The 15,004-nt window shown below is 39.3% G+C and overlaps 1 protein-coding gene across 13 annotated transcripts in view; it reads left to right on the top strand.

Annotated features, from left to right (window-relative positions):
• Window positions 1-3,753: 3,753 nt before the first annotated feature.
• APBB2 (amyloid beta precursor protein binding family B member 2) overlaps window positions 3,754-15,004 on the top strand; it is a 119,589-nt gene continuing 108,338 nt past the window's right edge. For 5 of the 13 annotated variants that reach the window (XM_027904321.1, XM_027904330.1, XM_027904323.1 and 2 more), the window contains exons 1-2: window positions 3,754-3,839; window positions 13,444-13,553. In XM_027904321.1, the coding sequence (XP_027760122.1) occupies window positions 13,508-13,553 (46 nt within the window). In that variant the 5' untranslated portion in view covers window positions 3,754-3,839; window positions 13,444-13,507. Of the gene's footprint in view, window positions 3,840-13,443; window positions 13,554-14,333; window positions 14,351-15,004 lie in introns of those variants that run through there. The other 8 variants (XM_027904333.1, XM_027904332.1, XM_027904329.1 and 5 more) reach the window with 3 other exon arrangements.

Raw genomic sequence — 15,004 nt, 5'->3', positions numbered from 1 at the left:
AGGCAGACCCCCCCCCCGTCTGATATTGTCAGTGCAACATGTCTGCATATCTGTGTGCACGTTAGAGGAAGCTGCAGTGTGAAAACTCACCAGTGTCATACTGCTATCGGTTCTCATCTCTGAATGATGAGTATTGTGGATATGTAATATCCTCAGCCTCACACATAAATTTGTAACTGTGCTTCCATTCTAAAATCACAGGAATTGGGAAATCTGTAGGTATTTTTCCAGGAGCAACTGGATTCTTACTGACTTGAATGTTACTACTTTTACACCCTTTCACCCTGCTCAACACAAGACAGGTTTGCAGTCTGATAGCAATGTATAGCCATCACTGTAAAGAACACAGAAGTGCTCCAGAGTGATAGAATTCTTAAAATTTATATTCATATAGATGGGTTTGTTTTCCTATAAAACAAGCGTTGAAGGTGAAGAAGTGGAAGACTATCTGTTGCTCTCCCTGGAGAGATGTGCCACCTCCAAGCCCATCCTGGCTGCTCTTTCCTGCAGCCCATCTGAGAAGTAGTTGCCCAGCGGGAAAGGGGGGAAGAGTTGGTGAATATTTTTATTTTTTTGTATCAGTTTTTAGATTTAAGGGGATTTAAATCAGAGTATCTCAGTTTAAGTCAACAGAAGCATCTCAGAATCTTACTGGTGAAGTTTTCCTTTTTTTAAGACAAGAACAAAAATGCCATGTCATTGCTGAGGAACCCACCTATATCATGTGTGCGCTTCAGGAAGAAGAGTTACTGAAGTATGAAACCTATTTTGGTGCTGAATTACTCCAACTGAAATTTGGTGATTAGGAACCTGCCTCTTTTATATTGAATCTAAATTTTAAAGTTCCTTACCAAGAGCAAGGTGGTTGGAAAGGAGAGCAATCAAACCAGCTAACCTTCTTAGCTGTTATCAGGAAGCCACCAGGCACAAGCACAGGCTGCAGCAGAGAGGGCAGGAAAAAGCTGCAGTGGTTCCTATCTTGGTAAATTCCTGCTAAATCTCAAGAAAGTAGATTTGGTCTGAGTTTAGATGTTACAAATCCACAAGGAGTCTCTCTTGGGTAAAGATCTGTCTCTGTTTTGAGGGATACACAAAGGTACGTTTTGTTCTAGCATCTTATGATCGGGAATAACTCCCAGTTTTTTTCTTTGCTTACTGGTGTTTGGGTTTCTTGTTGGTAACTGAAATTCCATAATGTGCTCAAGATCAGGTTGCACACTGGCATCTGTGAGGTGACTTGTTTCTGAGGCTAGCTGAGAACCGGATCACAGATCTGTGTCCCGTAGAAATCCAAGTACCCAGAAATACCTAATCTCACTTCAAGGATAGGTAGATATAGCCCCAGTTTTGCAAAAGGAGGAAATAGGGACTATTTTAAACTTGCACCTGTTCTTACCTCAACCAGCCAGTTGTTTATTTTATTAATGGTAACAGTATGTTCTTACTGTGTCATCTGTGGGCGTTGCATTTGCTGATTCCTTCTCCAAGAAGGGTATCGGTGCCTGCATGCTATCTGCCTTCCAATTTATGTCTTTTAATTAAGTCCTAAATGAATTATTCCAGCTTGCATAGGCCTGGTAGACTGAGCTGGCTACTTTGTTGGTCATCTGAGCTTTTCTTGAAATAAGAAGATTTATAAACACGAAGAAAAAAAAAAATTTCTCTTCCCTCTGAAGTCGTTTTTAAGTCTGTAAATTTTCAAGGCAGGCAATATGGTAAAAATGTGGGTGGGGAAGTAGACATTTTCAGCAGCATGCAGAGGAAGGGAAAGAAAGGGTGGAGGATTCTCAGCTGGGAAATAGAAAATGTTGGGTGTGTGGCAGCACAGTTTCAGGAATTTATGCGATCAGTGTTAATATCACTTTTGTTCAGAGGTCAGATTTCTGTTGTTGAAACTTTGTTTTGCAATTTTCTATCTGCTGTTTTGTCAAAGAGGCTGTTTTCGCAACCTTTCCCTTACTTTGTATTTCAGGCTTTCCCTGATCTAAGAACTGATGGCTGACCCTGTCTTAGTTTGGATCATAAAACTGTTTTCTTTCAGGTGTAAAAAGCTTTTTGAGTCGTTTCCTAATTTTTTTATTGAATTGACTACTGTTTCTGTTGTCGTTACTCTAGGCTTGGTTTAGAACAAATTAGGTTTTATATATAGGATGAAAAGGATTAATTATGAAAATGTCTGTGCCAACACAGACAGATGCATCTTTTTGATTATGTTGGGAAGAAACTCCTTAAAATTATTTGGAAACACTAGCATGTATGCTCAGTCTGTAGACTGTGTTTGGGGTCTCAGCATTTAACCCAGAAAGTTTTGTTTATATGAAACCCATGAATCACAAGCATCAGGAACTTGCTAGTTGCTTGACTTTCCTGGTGTAAAGGTGCTAACAACACGTTTTCTTTCTCTTCTTCTTTTTTTTCCCTCTCTCTTGAATACTGAAATCTGATCATCTGATACAAAAGGCCACAAATGTGCCTGCTACATTAAGTTAGAACATTAGTTTAATGAACATTGGTCTATTTTCTTCCTGCCCCCTTGAATACCTTTTTTTAAAAAGTGCGATTTTATTATTGAAAATAAAGGGGGTATATTTTCTTGATTTCTTAAAAAAGCTTTATATTTTAAAATTACTTTTCATCTGGCTTTTAAAAAGGTCTAATTGCAAGTTTACAAATGACAAATATGTTTTTTCGCAAGAATGTTTTTAGCTCTCTTAAATGATCTGTTCTGTCTCAATACTTTCTAGGATTTATAGTTCTTAGATTTCTGTTAGAACAAAGGAATAAATCTCTCTTTAAAATGGAATATAATTTGACTTGATTTAGTCTGGCTTTTGCTTTAACAAAATTAAAAAATAATATCATTTAAGCTCTACAGCAGATGAGATTTCTATCTTTGGTCTTGCATATTTATTTTCTCCAGATGAGGGAACAAACATAAAGTTGAATAATACCCTGAATTCTAGAGCACAGTTTGACTGACAGATCCGGTGCTGCTGATGGAGCGTTTTTTTGATGGGGGGTTACAGTGTTTTTGTCACTATGTGACGACAATCCCGATATATTTCTTAGTACCAAATGCCATAGCATTCATGTAATCATTTGCCAGGGGTGGAGTGACTGATGCAGTATTGCATACAGACCTTGCAAAAACAAATTATACACTCGATGTCTACTGAACACAAGCGTAATTGAAAACATGATATTTTAATGAACATACTGTTTACTGAGCACATTTTGCTGCTCTTTCCTAACTTGGGGTTCATCTCTATCATCTAAGCTAATTTTCTTTGTGATGTTCAGTGTTTGTGCATGGGGAAAACTGCAGGTCTTTTGCAGTGCAGAGGGAGAGAGAATTTAAAGCGTGCTTTGCAGGGTGTTTCTTATCGTGCCTGAGCTACCATGGTCTAACAGCAGTTCATGACACCTGCCTGATTTGGGAAGATCCCTGCACTGTGATACACAGATCCCTCTGTTCTGCTTTTACTTCTTCTCTGTGCACATTGTTGAATGCAGATGGTTTCAAGGATGTAAACTGAAGGTGGCTGCCCGGGTTACTCAGTCACTTGTCTGTGCTCATCTGATTCCCAGCCTCCTGCTGCCTTGCACTTCCCACTGCCACAGAGGATGGCTCTGCAGGTTTCTTCTGGTAACCTGCACCTTTGCAAGCTCAGTAGTTTTCATTAATCTCTTACTGGCTCTTCATAAATAAAAACTTTAATATGTGACTTGTTTTTGTTTTGCAGCTTGCCTGATTTCTGCAGCGACCTGAGGGAGAGCTAGTGTCAAGGACTCCAGAACGTGGTGCTCTGGTACAAACTTCCACGAGCGAGCTGGGAAGAGTAAGTAATCTCTTCCATTTCTGGGGACCTTGTGTTGTGGGGGGACTCTGAACTTTTCATGTACTATGCCTTAAACACCAAATTTTCTAGGTTTCTCCCAGCACAGAGACTGGAGGTACCTGTATTTCTGTGCAGTATTTACATTGTTTGTCATGATGTTAATGAGCAAAGGTGGTCCAGTTCTTCTAGTACTCCAGCAAGAGTTCTTGGTGTATCCGTTTCTGCAGTTTAGCTATACTGTGACTTGCTCTGCTCCTCATGTGGGAAAAGGCTGTACACATTCATAGTAGTGCTGCTCTTGAATGGTGTCAGTAATGCTGTCTGTTAATGGGGACGCCTCTGTTGGATATCAGTGTTCTGTGCAGTGCAAGAAGTGCAGGTCTCAGAGTGGGAGGGCTGCCCGCAGCAGCAGTGCTTTGTGACTCCACCTGAGGCTGTCTGTGTGGAGGGATTACCCGGTGGCACACTCACCAGCAGCTTTTGTGCTGTGGCTTTCCCTTCCTTCTCACGTGACTTTGCAGGCTGGGGACGTACTTACCAGTACCTTGCAAGCTGCAGGGTTTCTCATCTTCTAAAATAATATATGTGAGAAGTCTGGAATTGTCTGCTCATAAAGAAAGTGCTGTTAGCTGGAAGTCTTGGGCTAAGCATGTCTGTAGGTTTGTCTGTGCCGTACAAGCATCATATTGGCAGAGCTCTGCAAAGAAACTGCACTGTTTGCTGACAGAAGCAGTAAGTTTTTCCATCAGTATTTCCTTTCTACCCTCCTGAAATGCAGCAGCACTCTCCTGGGCTTTTGTGATCCTTACTAAGGGTGTTAAAATTTGTCTAGTCATAATTCATGGAGGCGAGCTGGCAGAGTTTCAGTTGTATGTGATCCTTGTAGCCACTGAGAAATCTTATGCATGCCTGAAGTTCTTGCTTTACATGTGGGGTGCACAGCTGCAAACTCTTACCCTGTGGGTTTCCACTTTAGTAGGTTAGTTGAAATATAGAGAGAAGATAAATGCCAGTATCTAGGCACGGATTTAGAAAATGATCTTCCATGCTTCATGTTACTTTTCCCAGAGAATTCCTTATTTAGAAAGAACTTCTCATCCTGAAGAATTTCAGAAGTTTTAGGCCTTAGGGGTTTTTTTGTGAATTTTGGTTTTTCCTCCCTAGATAAAGCCACACTCCAATGAGATATTTCTTGTTAAAGCATTCCATTTGCACAAATGGAATGATGAGACTCCAGCCAGCCTGGGCTAGTCTTGTGTTGGTATGCAGTTTTTTTAGCCAGGGCAGTAAAGGTGGCTCTTATTGAAAGGCTCAGGGTTAGTCTTGGTCTTCAAGCTTTTTGTGTATGTTAATCAAGCAGACTTAGTGGTCCATAATACACAGGAGGCTTGGGCTAATGATGCAACTTCTTTTTTCAGGTTGTTTTGATTTAGTTGCTATACCTGCTTTACAGAGCCTCAGTTCTTACATGGCAATCAAGCAGTATTCTTCTAGAATATAGAATTGTCATGCAGATTATTAATCAGCACAGACTATCAGAAAGTTCCTGTTATGTTATCATCACTTAAAATCACAGAATTATAGAATGATTAAAACTAGAAAGAATAGCTGCTTGTTTATGGAAGATGTTATTCATAAAATCAGGCTAAGTTTTTGGTGTTTGATTTTGTTAACAATATGTAGTGAAGGAAATCTTGGGGGAACATCTCCACCTGCAGCAGGTGAATGGAGTAGCCTGTGCTTCTGCTCCCAGTGCTGTCATCATTCGTCATCACTTTTGCCACTGGTAACAGCAGCAGCAGGTGTAGTACTGGGTTGTGTTAGCTCTATGATAACTTTCAAAGATAAATAAATAAATAAATTTCTTTCTATATTGATAGCTGTTGTCTTTGCAGACCAAGGACACAGCTCTTGCCTTGAGGAGGAGAGGGTGTTGTGGAGAGATCTGAAAAGAAATAATTGAATTGTAGCTGGTTGATTGTCTTTGGGTGGTATTTTCTTGTCCCCCTACTCATCTTGCTTGTCAAAAAACAGAGAAAGGCACCATGAGGTAGAAATAAAGAGCATTTTAGAAAATGTTAAATAAATTGCTTTTTTTAATGGAGCATTACAGTATTTAATGTGATTATTCATGGTTCGTGATTAGGAAGCATCAGCAACAACATGAAACTATTCTGATTATTCTGACAGATGTTTAATTATAAAAAGAAAAAATGTTTTTTTCCTAAAAAGAAATTCTTTCATCAAGAAAGATAGAACTCTTATGTGATAACTGCACGTAATGAACCCTATCTTGACTGCATCCTAAAAGGCTGACCATATCTCAGTATGCTATACAATAGTTTCAAATACTTTTTCAGTTCAATAAAGCTACACATCCTACATTATATGATTTGGTTGTCTCCTCTAGACATTGTTTTTGAGGGAAGGTGGGCTCAGCAAGTACTTTGACAAAAAAATCCAGTATAATTTTCAGTGTAATTACTACTTCATTAAATTTTTCAGAACTTGTTTAGCCTGGGATTGTTTAGCCTGGGCAAAAGGAGGCTCAGGGAGGACCTTATCACTCTACACAGCTACCTGAAATGAGGTGGTAGCGAGTGGGAGTTGGTCTCTTCTCCCAGGTAGCAAGTGGCAGGACCATGAGAAGCGGCCTCAAATTGCACCAGGGGATGTTTGGATATTAAGAAAGATTTCTTCACTGAAGTGGTTGTCAGGCATTGGAACAGGTTGCCCAGTGAAGTGGAGGAATCACCTTCCCTGGAAGTGTTCTAAAGACATGTGGACATGGCACTATGGTTTAGTGGGGAACATGACAGTGCTGGGTTTCTGGTTGGACTTGATGGTCTTAAAGGTCTTTTCCAACCTTAATAATTCTATGACTTTATGATTCTGTTTTGTTACGACACTGATGAATTAATCACGAGGTTTTGTTACAAATCTCCAGAGGTAATTTGTGTGATAGTTTCCTTCTAGAAAGACTTAAAAAACACTGGGTTTTTATTTCTTGATTTCATTAACTGAAGGTAATTTTTTCCCTGTGATGCTACTAAAATCACTCTTTCCAAAATTTATTTATTTACTGAAATGCTGAGCAGTTTTTATTGGAGAGAGAAGTTGTAGCTCATCCCACTAGTTAATTGAGAGCTGGCAAACACAGAAATTAAAACATTTTTCTGGGGAATCTGCTTCTGTTTTGTCTCAGAATTGTCTTCCAGTTTTTGCATCCATTCTTGGAATTACCGCAACAACACAATGTTACGTTGTATCTACAAGGTACAAGGAAGGGGAAAGTGAAGAGTAGTAGTGAAATGCTGCAAGAGAAAACTTAGTTTACTTGGAAAGCTTCCCACAGAAAAAAAACCAACATGGTGGCATCTCTAACTTCGAAAGAAGTAAGCATCTTCTCATTTGAAAACGAGTTTTACCTGACAGCTTTGAAAAATACTTTTCATGGATTTTGATGTAAATGAGGTTCAGAATATGTGTCTAAAAAAACTGCCCTCTTGGTTTAGGCGTTGCAGGGAGATCTGTTTTACCCAGCAGTGATTACACTGATTGTGTAATGCCTTTGCACTCCAGCACAGTCCTATAGCTTGCCAGGCTTCCTTCTGGCTTACAGCCTAACCTGGCTGCAGCCCCTGAGGCTCAGAGCACCACAGTTCTTTTTTTAAATGTGCAACTTTATTTCTAACTTAATGAAATTCTCACTAATGACCAAGTAAAGTTGAGATTGTTAGCTGATATCAGTTCAGATAGTTGCACTGGAGTGAATGAAGTTAACTCTATTCATAATAAACTTGCCTGTATTATAGATGATGCTTTTCTTTGTGTTAAAATATATATTGACGGTATAGTTGTACATAGAATGTTCTGATGTTTTCTTTTTCTATTTGGTTGAACAAAATCTGCGTTAAGATAACAATTCATAATAAATATAAAAAGCATGTGTGTTTTACTGAGAAAGCATGTGTCGTCTGTGCAGGGGATTAAGGTCAGGTGACCATGAGTGTCTTGAATTCTGTTTACTTACATGATCTGGCTGCAGAAGTAATGAAATACTAAATTTCAGAAAAACACACTTTTGATGAATTAAGGACTGTATGGCAAAGCCTTAAACATGAATTGGGGACACAGTAGAAATTTTGTTCAAGTGACTAACACTAATGATATCTGCCAGAACAGAGTGAGAAATTAAAGCATCTGTCCCCACATGATGTATGGGAACCTCAACTGACCAGGCAGGTGACACAGTACCTGGAAAAGATGACTAAGAATAAGAAAAGCCCTCATGAAGGAATTCTCAAAAATGGACAAGAGGGAAAGCATCCAAACAGAAACTTGTTAGGGGAGAAGTTAGAAGCATAAAGGCAGCCCAAAAGTATATAGGACAGAGAAGTGCAATCAAGAATGTCTGCAGGCAACAAGAATTTGAGTAGAGAGAATTTATTGAAAGGAGAAATGATGGAATTGCCAGACTTCTTGGGCAGGACAGGACTTTCCAGATCTCTGAGCGTGTCTGATATTAGATCCAAGTGTGGTAAACCCATGGCAAATGCAGCAGGGCTGGAGTGCAGGCAGGACATCCCCTTGGCTGTGGGATTGTGGTTGTCTTTCCGGTTCCCAGAAAGCTTTTATCCTGAGCCAGCAAACAGAGATGACAGGGAGTGAATCCTTCAGAAAGCAGTGTGGGCTCCCTGCCTCTCAGCAAAGGCAGGTGGAGGGGACAGCGTAACCTCCTCAATCTGAGTGCTGCCAGACAAAACTGGAAAGGCTGATAAGGTCTCTTGGGTAACAGAAGACTGGGGAAAAAACCTTCCCGAAATGAAAATACCTATTTTTAAAAAAAGATGTGGTTATTAGATGAAGAGTAGTGGTTATGAATCATTAATGACCTGAGAAAAGGTCACACTCGCAATGATAGAAAATACCTGGCTGATACAACATTGTACTTTCTCCGAGAGGCAGTTTGGCTTGAGAGATTTGCATCTAATAGCTGTTCCCAGTACAGAAAATGAATGTGCTGTCTCTCTATGTGCCTCCAGAAACCAGCAGCACAAATTCCTAATGGCCTGGCTGGCACTTTGCTTGTTTGATTAAATTGCGTTTTGTTGAGGTTGTCCTGCAAGTGATGCTGCCAGTCACGCCTTTGAAAGCAGGCAAAGTGAAAAGCAAGTGACTGTGGGAAGCATATTTGCATTAAATATGCAAATATGTACATATGTATATGAAATTTCTGTGTATCTACAATTGTACTTTCTTATTTCAAAATGAACCATCCACCAGCCTTACAGGCTGATTTTTTAATTAATTTTTTTTTATATCAACCTCTTTTAGTATCTGAACCATTTGCTATAGTGAGTCTGCTTTGTTTAGAACCTGTGGCCTTAGAGTGTTTTTAAAGCAAGGCAAGCCGTTCCTCTTACCCATTCCCTAGCAGGGCTATTTCCTGGTATTCAAAGCAAAACTTTAAAAGTGGGATTGTGTTATTTGCCAAAATATCACCCAGAGAGTGCTGGAATGTAATTTTTTTTGAATAATTGTCCCTTAAGAAACGTCATGCAATAACCTTTTCTTTCCCGACACTGTGTGTAGCTGTTCCATGCAAGTGCTGTGATTAGTTGGTCACACTTGGATGACTTCTGTAGATAATTTGCAGTCATATCCTTTTTCTGAGTATATGCGGGTAGGTTTGCTGGCACAATTCACTTTATGAGAAAATAGCAGCCAGGGTGAATGTACTTATATTTGTGTTTGAACACACACATATTTATAGCAAACATTGCTTGTAGAGAACCACATAAGGTCTAGGAGTCAGCTGACCTCCTAAGCAGCATGCAAGAAAAAATAAATTTGGGTGAAACTCAGAAGAGGTTTAATGGCCATTAATAGTATGGAGGTTGGACTGTGAGCTGTTTGGCCTCAAACAATAGGTAATGGAATTAGTTCTGACAAACTGGATGCTGTGCCTTGTCGTATTAGCAAAACTCTTTTTTTGGAACTCTCATTGGAAAAAATCTCACAAATAGTACCAGAACTTAGTTTTCCCCCCCCTTTTTTTTTTTTCCCCATAGTGTCAAAAGATTAATACAAGTAAAATGAAACTCTTATGTAGCAGTCATAAAGACCAAGAAACTTAGAAGTGTTGCGACAAAAGAAGCTCTGTAAAGAAAATGGCGTAGGAAGATGACAGTCTTAGTTGGAAGTCGTGGCAGGCCTCTTTGCAAGATGATTTATGTCCTCATTATGTGTGATGATGAGTAGCTGGTAGCTCTGTCACCACAGCTCCTAAAAAAGACTTGGCATGAGGTGAAGTGGGTAATGCTTTCCAGTGCTCCCCTGGTGGCAGGTATGCAGTGGTAGTGCTCAGGTTTTGTTTCTGTGGTTGTTTGTAACTGCTGCAGTGTGGGGCTGGTCACCTGAAACGAATCAGAGAAGATTATCGCAAGTGGAAAAAAAAAAACCCAAAACTCCTTCAGGCAGCGCTGTATCAAGTTATGTCTTGAAGAGAAGGCTGTATGTCCGTTGTACTACAAATACAAACTACGTGGTCTATGTGTGGTTTTAAAATTACTATGAAGGTGTAAAAATCACTGCAAAACATTTTTAAAGCAATTTTGAAGTAGAATAATACGCAAAAAACCACAGAAAGCTGTTATAGAACACATATCTTACAAAAAAAATGGGAGCGAGCAGGTTAAAAACTAATAAGACCTGATCTGACATATTGTGTACATTCAGGTTTAACTCAGATTTATGTGCAGTTGTGGATATCTAAGATGTGTAAATTTAAAAACAAAACCAAACCCAAACTTGTACATGCATGATACTTGGATTTTTTAAAACAGTATTTGAGACCTCCTCCTGTTTTGTTTATCATTCTCATGGATGTATATGGAAAATATATACGCTAGTTTTCAGATGCTTTAGCTGTGGCATTTGGATACCAACAAGGTCACTTATTTTCTGTGAGAGTTCCCTGAACTTGCTGAAATCCAGAAATCCCCTCGAGATTCACCTGAGTGGATATGCTTAAAGAAAAGGCAGGCCACTTTGGCTAGTCTGGTCACAATTCAAAAATGGTTCTTGGGGGAAAAAAACCCAAAATAAAACCAAAACAAACCACAACAACAACAACAAAAAAGTGCAAACCAATTGCAAGCAGCATCTTCATTTGTCTTGATGTGGGTATGTCCTTGCTGGTATGTACAACCCAGTATCAGTATTATTTTGCAGTGCAGTTTAACTTCACTTAGTGTGTGGCACTTGCTTCTAAACTGGCTTTTGATAGTTGGCTTTAATTCAGGTTGTAAATCTTTTAAGTTCCCATTTATACAGTAACTGATGAAACTTTTGCTGTAATGAGAATATATCTTTATGTTGTCTTTTCCACTGAGATTTCTCAGGTTTTAAAATATGATATTTAAAAATGGTCATACCTTTTGGTCCCCACCTGACCTCTCCAAAGTTTATTCCCACAGTGGGCACTCTACTTCAGGAGGACCATACTGTACTTCAGCTGTTTGAGAGCATGATTGTGAAGTTTGGGATTCTTATTTTATATCTGTGAGGCTTTTCGTTATGGTGTGTTGCAAAAGGCCATGGTGCTAGGTAGGGAAGGAATAGTGTGTTTCAACCGTAGACAAATATTTGATATAATTTAGTAAGTGTTATAGCTTTGGAAAAGTATACACCTTCTAGAAGGACAGGAATACATTTGTGAAAAATGAATAATCTTGCAGCTCCGTACATACTGATTGAGTTTTTTCACAAGCTAGGGAAAAGAATTGTAAAAACTATTATCTGGTTACAGTTTTTGTTTTCCCCTCAGTAAATTTTTTTTAATCCTTGCGCAGCTAAAGAGTGTTCTGATGTATTTTGTTATGAATTATGAATTTGGTCCATTTGGGGTGAGAAAAGGCTTAGGTTTTTCCTAGTAATAAGTGCATATTCCTGTAAACCAGGAAAGGGGAAACAGCCATCTGCAGCTTTTCTCCTTGCACAACATGTGTTGAATTAGTAAGCCACCACAGGAATTTGAAAAGGTCTGTTTGGCCCTTGGCAAGGAGTTGTCCCATATAACCCTGCAAAAGAAATGCAGGGGTTTTTGACTGAATGTAAATTTTACTGCTCACCACTCACAGCCAGAATTCTTTTAGTGGCAGGAGAGTAGTCTCATTGATTGACTGAACTCCAGTGAGGGGAGTTGAATGGGACATGCTTTGTTGGCCTGATTTGGAAAATATTCGAGATCTTTACCTGTTTTTTGCACTGTCAGATATGCAGCCTTGTGGGCGTCTATTTCAGAAGTCATTTACAGAGGCTGTAGCAATGTTATGCAAATGCATTTTAAGTAATGTTAAACTCAAGCTGCCATGGTCTCCTTCTTTCCACTTGCCTTCACTAGCTACCAATACTCATGCAACCACCATGAGCCACTTCAGGAGCCTAATCTGGCTGAAAATATGTCTGTATATAGAGTTTTCAGCTGTGTTGGCTCCCAAACCAACTCACCAGAGGATTGCAAGAATGCCAGTATATATAAAGGGCTTATCTAATTCAGGAACTCAGGCAGGGAATGGACATGACTGAAGATTTGTAGAACTCTCCCAGTTTTGGTGCAGTGCTATTTCATCTCTGTCCTGATATCTCTATTTCCTGGATAGAGCAAGCATGTTCTTGTAGCTGCAACCTGAGACAGTAAAAATCCTTAATTAATTAGGAAAAGCACTCCTCAGAATTTGTTGCTTTCCTTGGTCTTTCTAGGAAGGGAGAGAATGAAATAAGAGGAAACGTAGCTTTACAAATTGTGTGGTTTACATCCAATATGTATTCGAAGACATCTGGGAATATGAAAGCTATTGAGGTAGACTAAGAAAAAGGTAAAGCTGAAAAGCACCTGAAATCCATATTTTACTACAAAACCTACACAGAAGAAAGATACAATGGGACTTGTTTTTAGATTAAAACATTTTATGCTAATAATTTGACAGGTTCAGTAGCATTTCAATTAAGACTTCAGATTTGTTAGTCTAAACTGCCCATGAGACTGACCATGAATTTTCTTGTTTGGTTGGTGTTTTGATACTTCAAGAAAATTGATGCACGGGTAAACATCCTGCATTCCTGTAAAGACACTGTGTTTTCTAGGGGCGCATTCAAAGTGATCACTGTTATGTAGCACAGATAAGTTTTGCTTCTATAGCAAGCTGTTCATAAACTTTTTGCTTAATGATTGCTTCACAGAATTTAAGACGACATTGTTATTAAATCTCACTTACTGGCTAACTCTATTAAAAGTCAAAAGCAAACTCTTTCTTGCAGTGTTTGTTGTTTTGTCAGTATCATGGGCCCAAAGAAGCTACTGTATGACTTGAGACTTCTTTATGCCTCAAAATATATGTGAGCTTATTAATGGAGGACAACCACTAATAATAAATTTGTGCTGCATGTATAGCACAACAGTTCATCTCCTCTGACAACATGACTATGAATAATTTATAGATGTAGTTATCCTGAAATTTGTAGGGGTCATTAGCATTTTAATGAAAAAGATACAGCTGTTGTACTAAATCTTCACTTTCTTTTTTTTTTTCTCCCTCAGTTAAGAATTTCGATCTGTACTTGGAAGGCAGCTGACAGCGAGTGGTAATGTGCTGACTGGCACTATGGGCAGGCGGTACCCAGGGGCTCACTATCGGCCAAGCAGCTCATGTATGTATGCAGTTGGTCTAATTTATTTGTTGCTTTATTACATTTGAAGGCTGCTAAGCCTATAAATTTTGAAATGGTATTTGTAAAGAATGCTGACCTATTCTAATCCATACCAACCCAAATGGTAAGTATATGGATCTATGTTTAAACTGCAAAGGTGTTTTCTAGAACTTTAGAAAACAGCTTGCTGTGTGACTTGACCAAATCTACTGCAGTGTGCTGTGTTTGTGCTGCGTTTTGTGTTCAGGTTCTCCAGCTTCATTTATTATAGGGTTCCAAGGTTAGCTGCTATTCCTCTTCACTTCCATCCCAGGTTTTCAGTACCAGATACCTTCAAATTAACAAGCTACTTGAGTTCATCCTAAAATGTCACTGTGCACTATAGCTTCACTTTCTTAGAACTGCAGCTAGCATCTCCAGTTCAGATTATTTATGTGACTGACGTTGTTTTTTCCTCTGAATTGTATCCTATTGTATTATATTTTATCAGCTCTTACTGATGGTTGTCTTCTGTAAAAGTGCAAAGGCAGTTCCTAAAATTTATCACCTTGCTCCTTCCATCAGCCACCATACTGCAGTGGTTTCACAGTGCAGACTGTGGGAAATGAGCTGATGTGGCATTGCTGGAGAGCTGTGTGGGGTAATGCACCACCTCCAAAAGACCTCGTGCACTCTCTGTTGATCCCTCCAGCTGCTGAGGTGAAGTTGTAGTAGTCTAACTTCTGTATTCACTCTTCCTTCTGCTGTAGCAAAGAACATGATCCCACATGGCTTTTCTTGATGTCAAAGCCAGCTTAGTAAGCTCCCACTTCTGTACTGTTCTTTTCCTTAAAAGACTTCTTTGACACTCTTGATCACTTCAGGCGTGCAGCTCCACACATGCTTTCATTGGCTGATGCAAGAAGGAAACTGCAGTGAGAGCTTAAAGCTGTGACAAGAGAGGGACTTCTGTAGTGGCTTTGCCCTTGGACGTGAGGAGCTGCATGGTGAGATCCTGTATTCAGAACATGACTTTGTGGGTTATTTTCTAACCACAAGGCTAAAACTTGTGAAGCAGTAAAGCATGGTTATTCTCTGCTGCAGACTAGTCATAGATGTCATGAAGGTGTGCTAAAGTGGTGTATTAAAGCCAACTTAGATACTATGTTTCCAAGGAGTTTTTTGAGGGATACTCTCTATACTGGAATGAATGGTTGTTAGAGTTTTGACAGGTCTTTGATGGTCAAATGCTAAGAGTACTGAGTTGGACTGATCTGTTGGCATCACTTGACCTTAAATCTGGACACTGGCCTTCAAACACTTCCCCTCAGCATATGCCTGGACATATTTATGTCCCATGCCTAGTCTTGAAGCTCAGAGCTTTAAAATGATCTAGTGTAGAAGTATCTAATCAAATCCATTCCTGCTTAGAGAACAATTAATGAGCATTAGATTCCTACCAGAAAAGCCTA

Source organism: Empidonax traillii, unplaced genomic scaffold (genome assembly GCF_003031625.1).
Source record: "Empidonax traillii isolate 1590-97213 ecotype Southwest subspecies unplaced genomic scaffold, ASM303162v1 scaffold1042:size202023, whole genome shotgun sequence".
In the NCBI taxonomy this organism is placed as follows: Eukaryota; Metazoa; Chordata; class Aves; order Passeriformes; family Tyrannidae; genus Empidonax; species Empidonax traillii.
The sequence above is the reverse complement of the archived record's forward strand: the minus strand, read 5'-3'. Positions and strand labels throughout refer to the sequence as shown.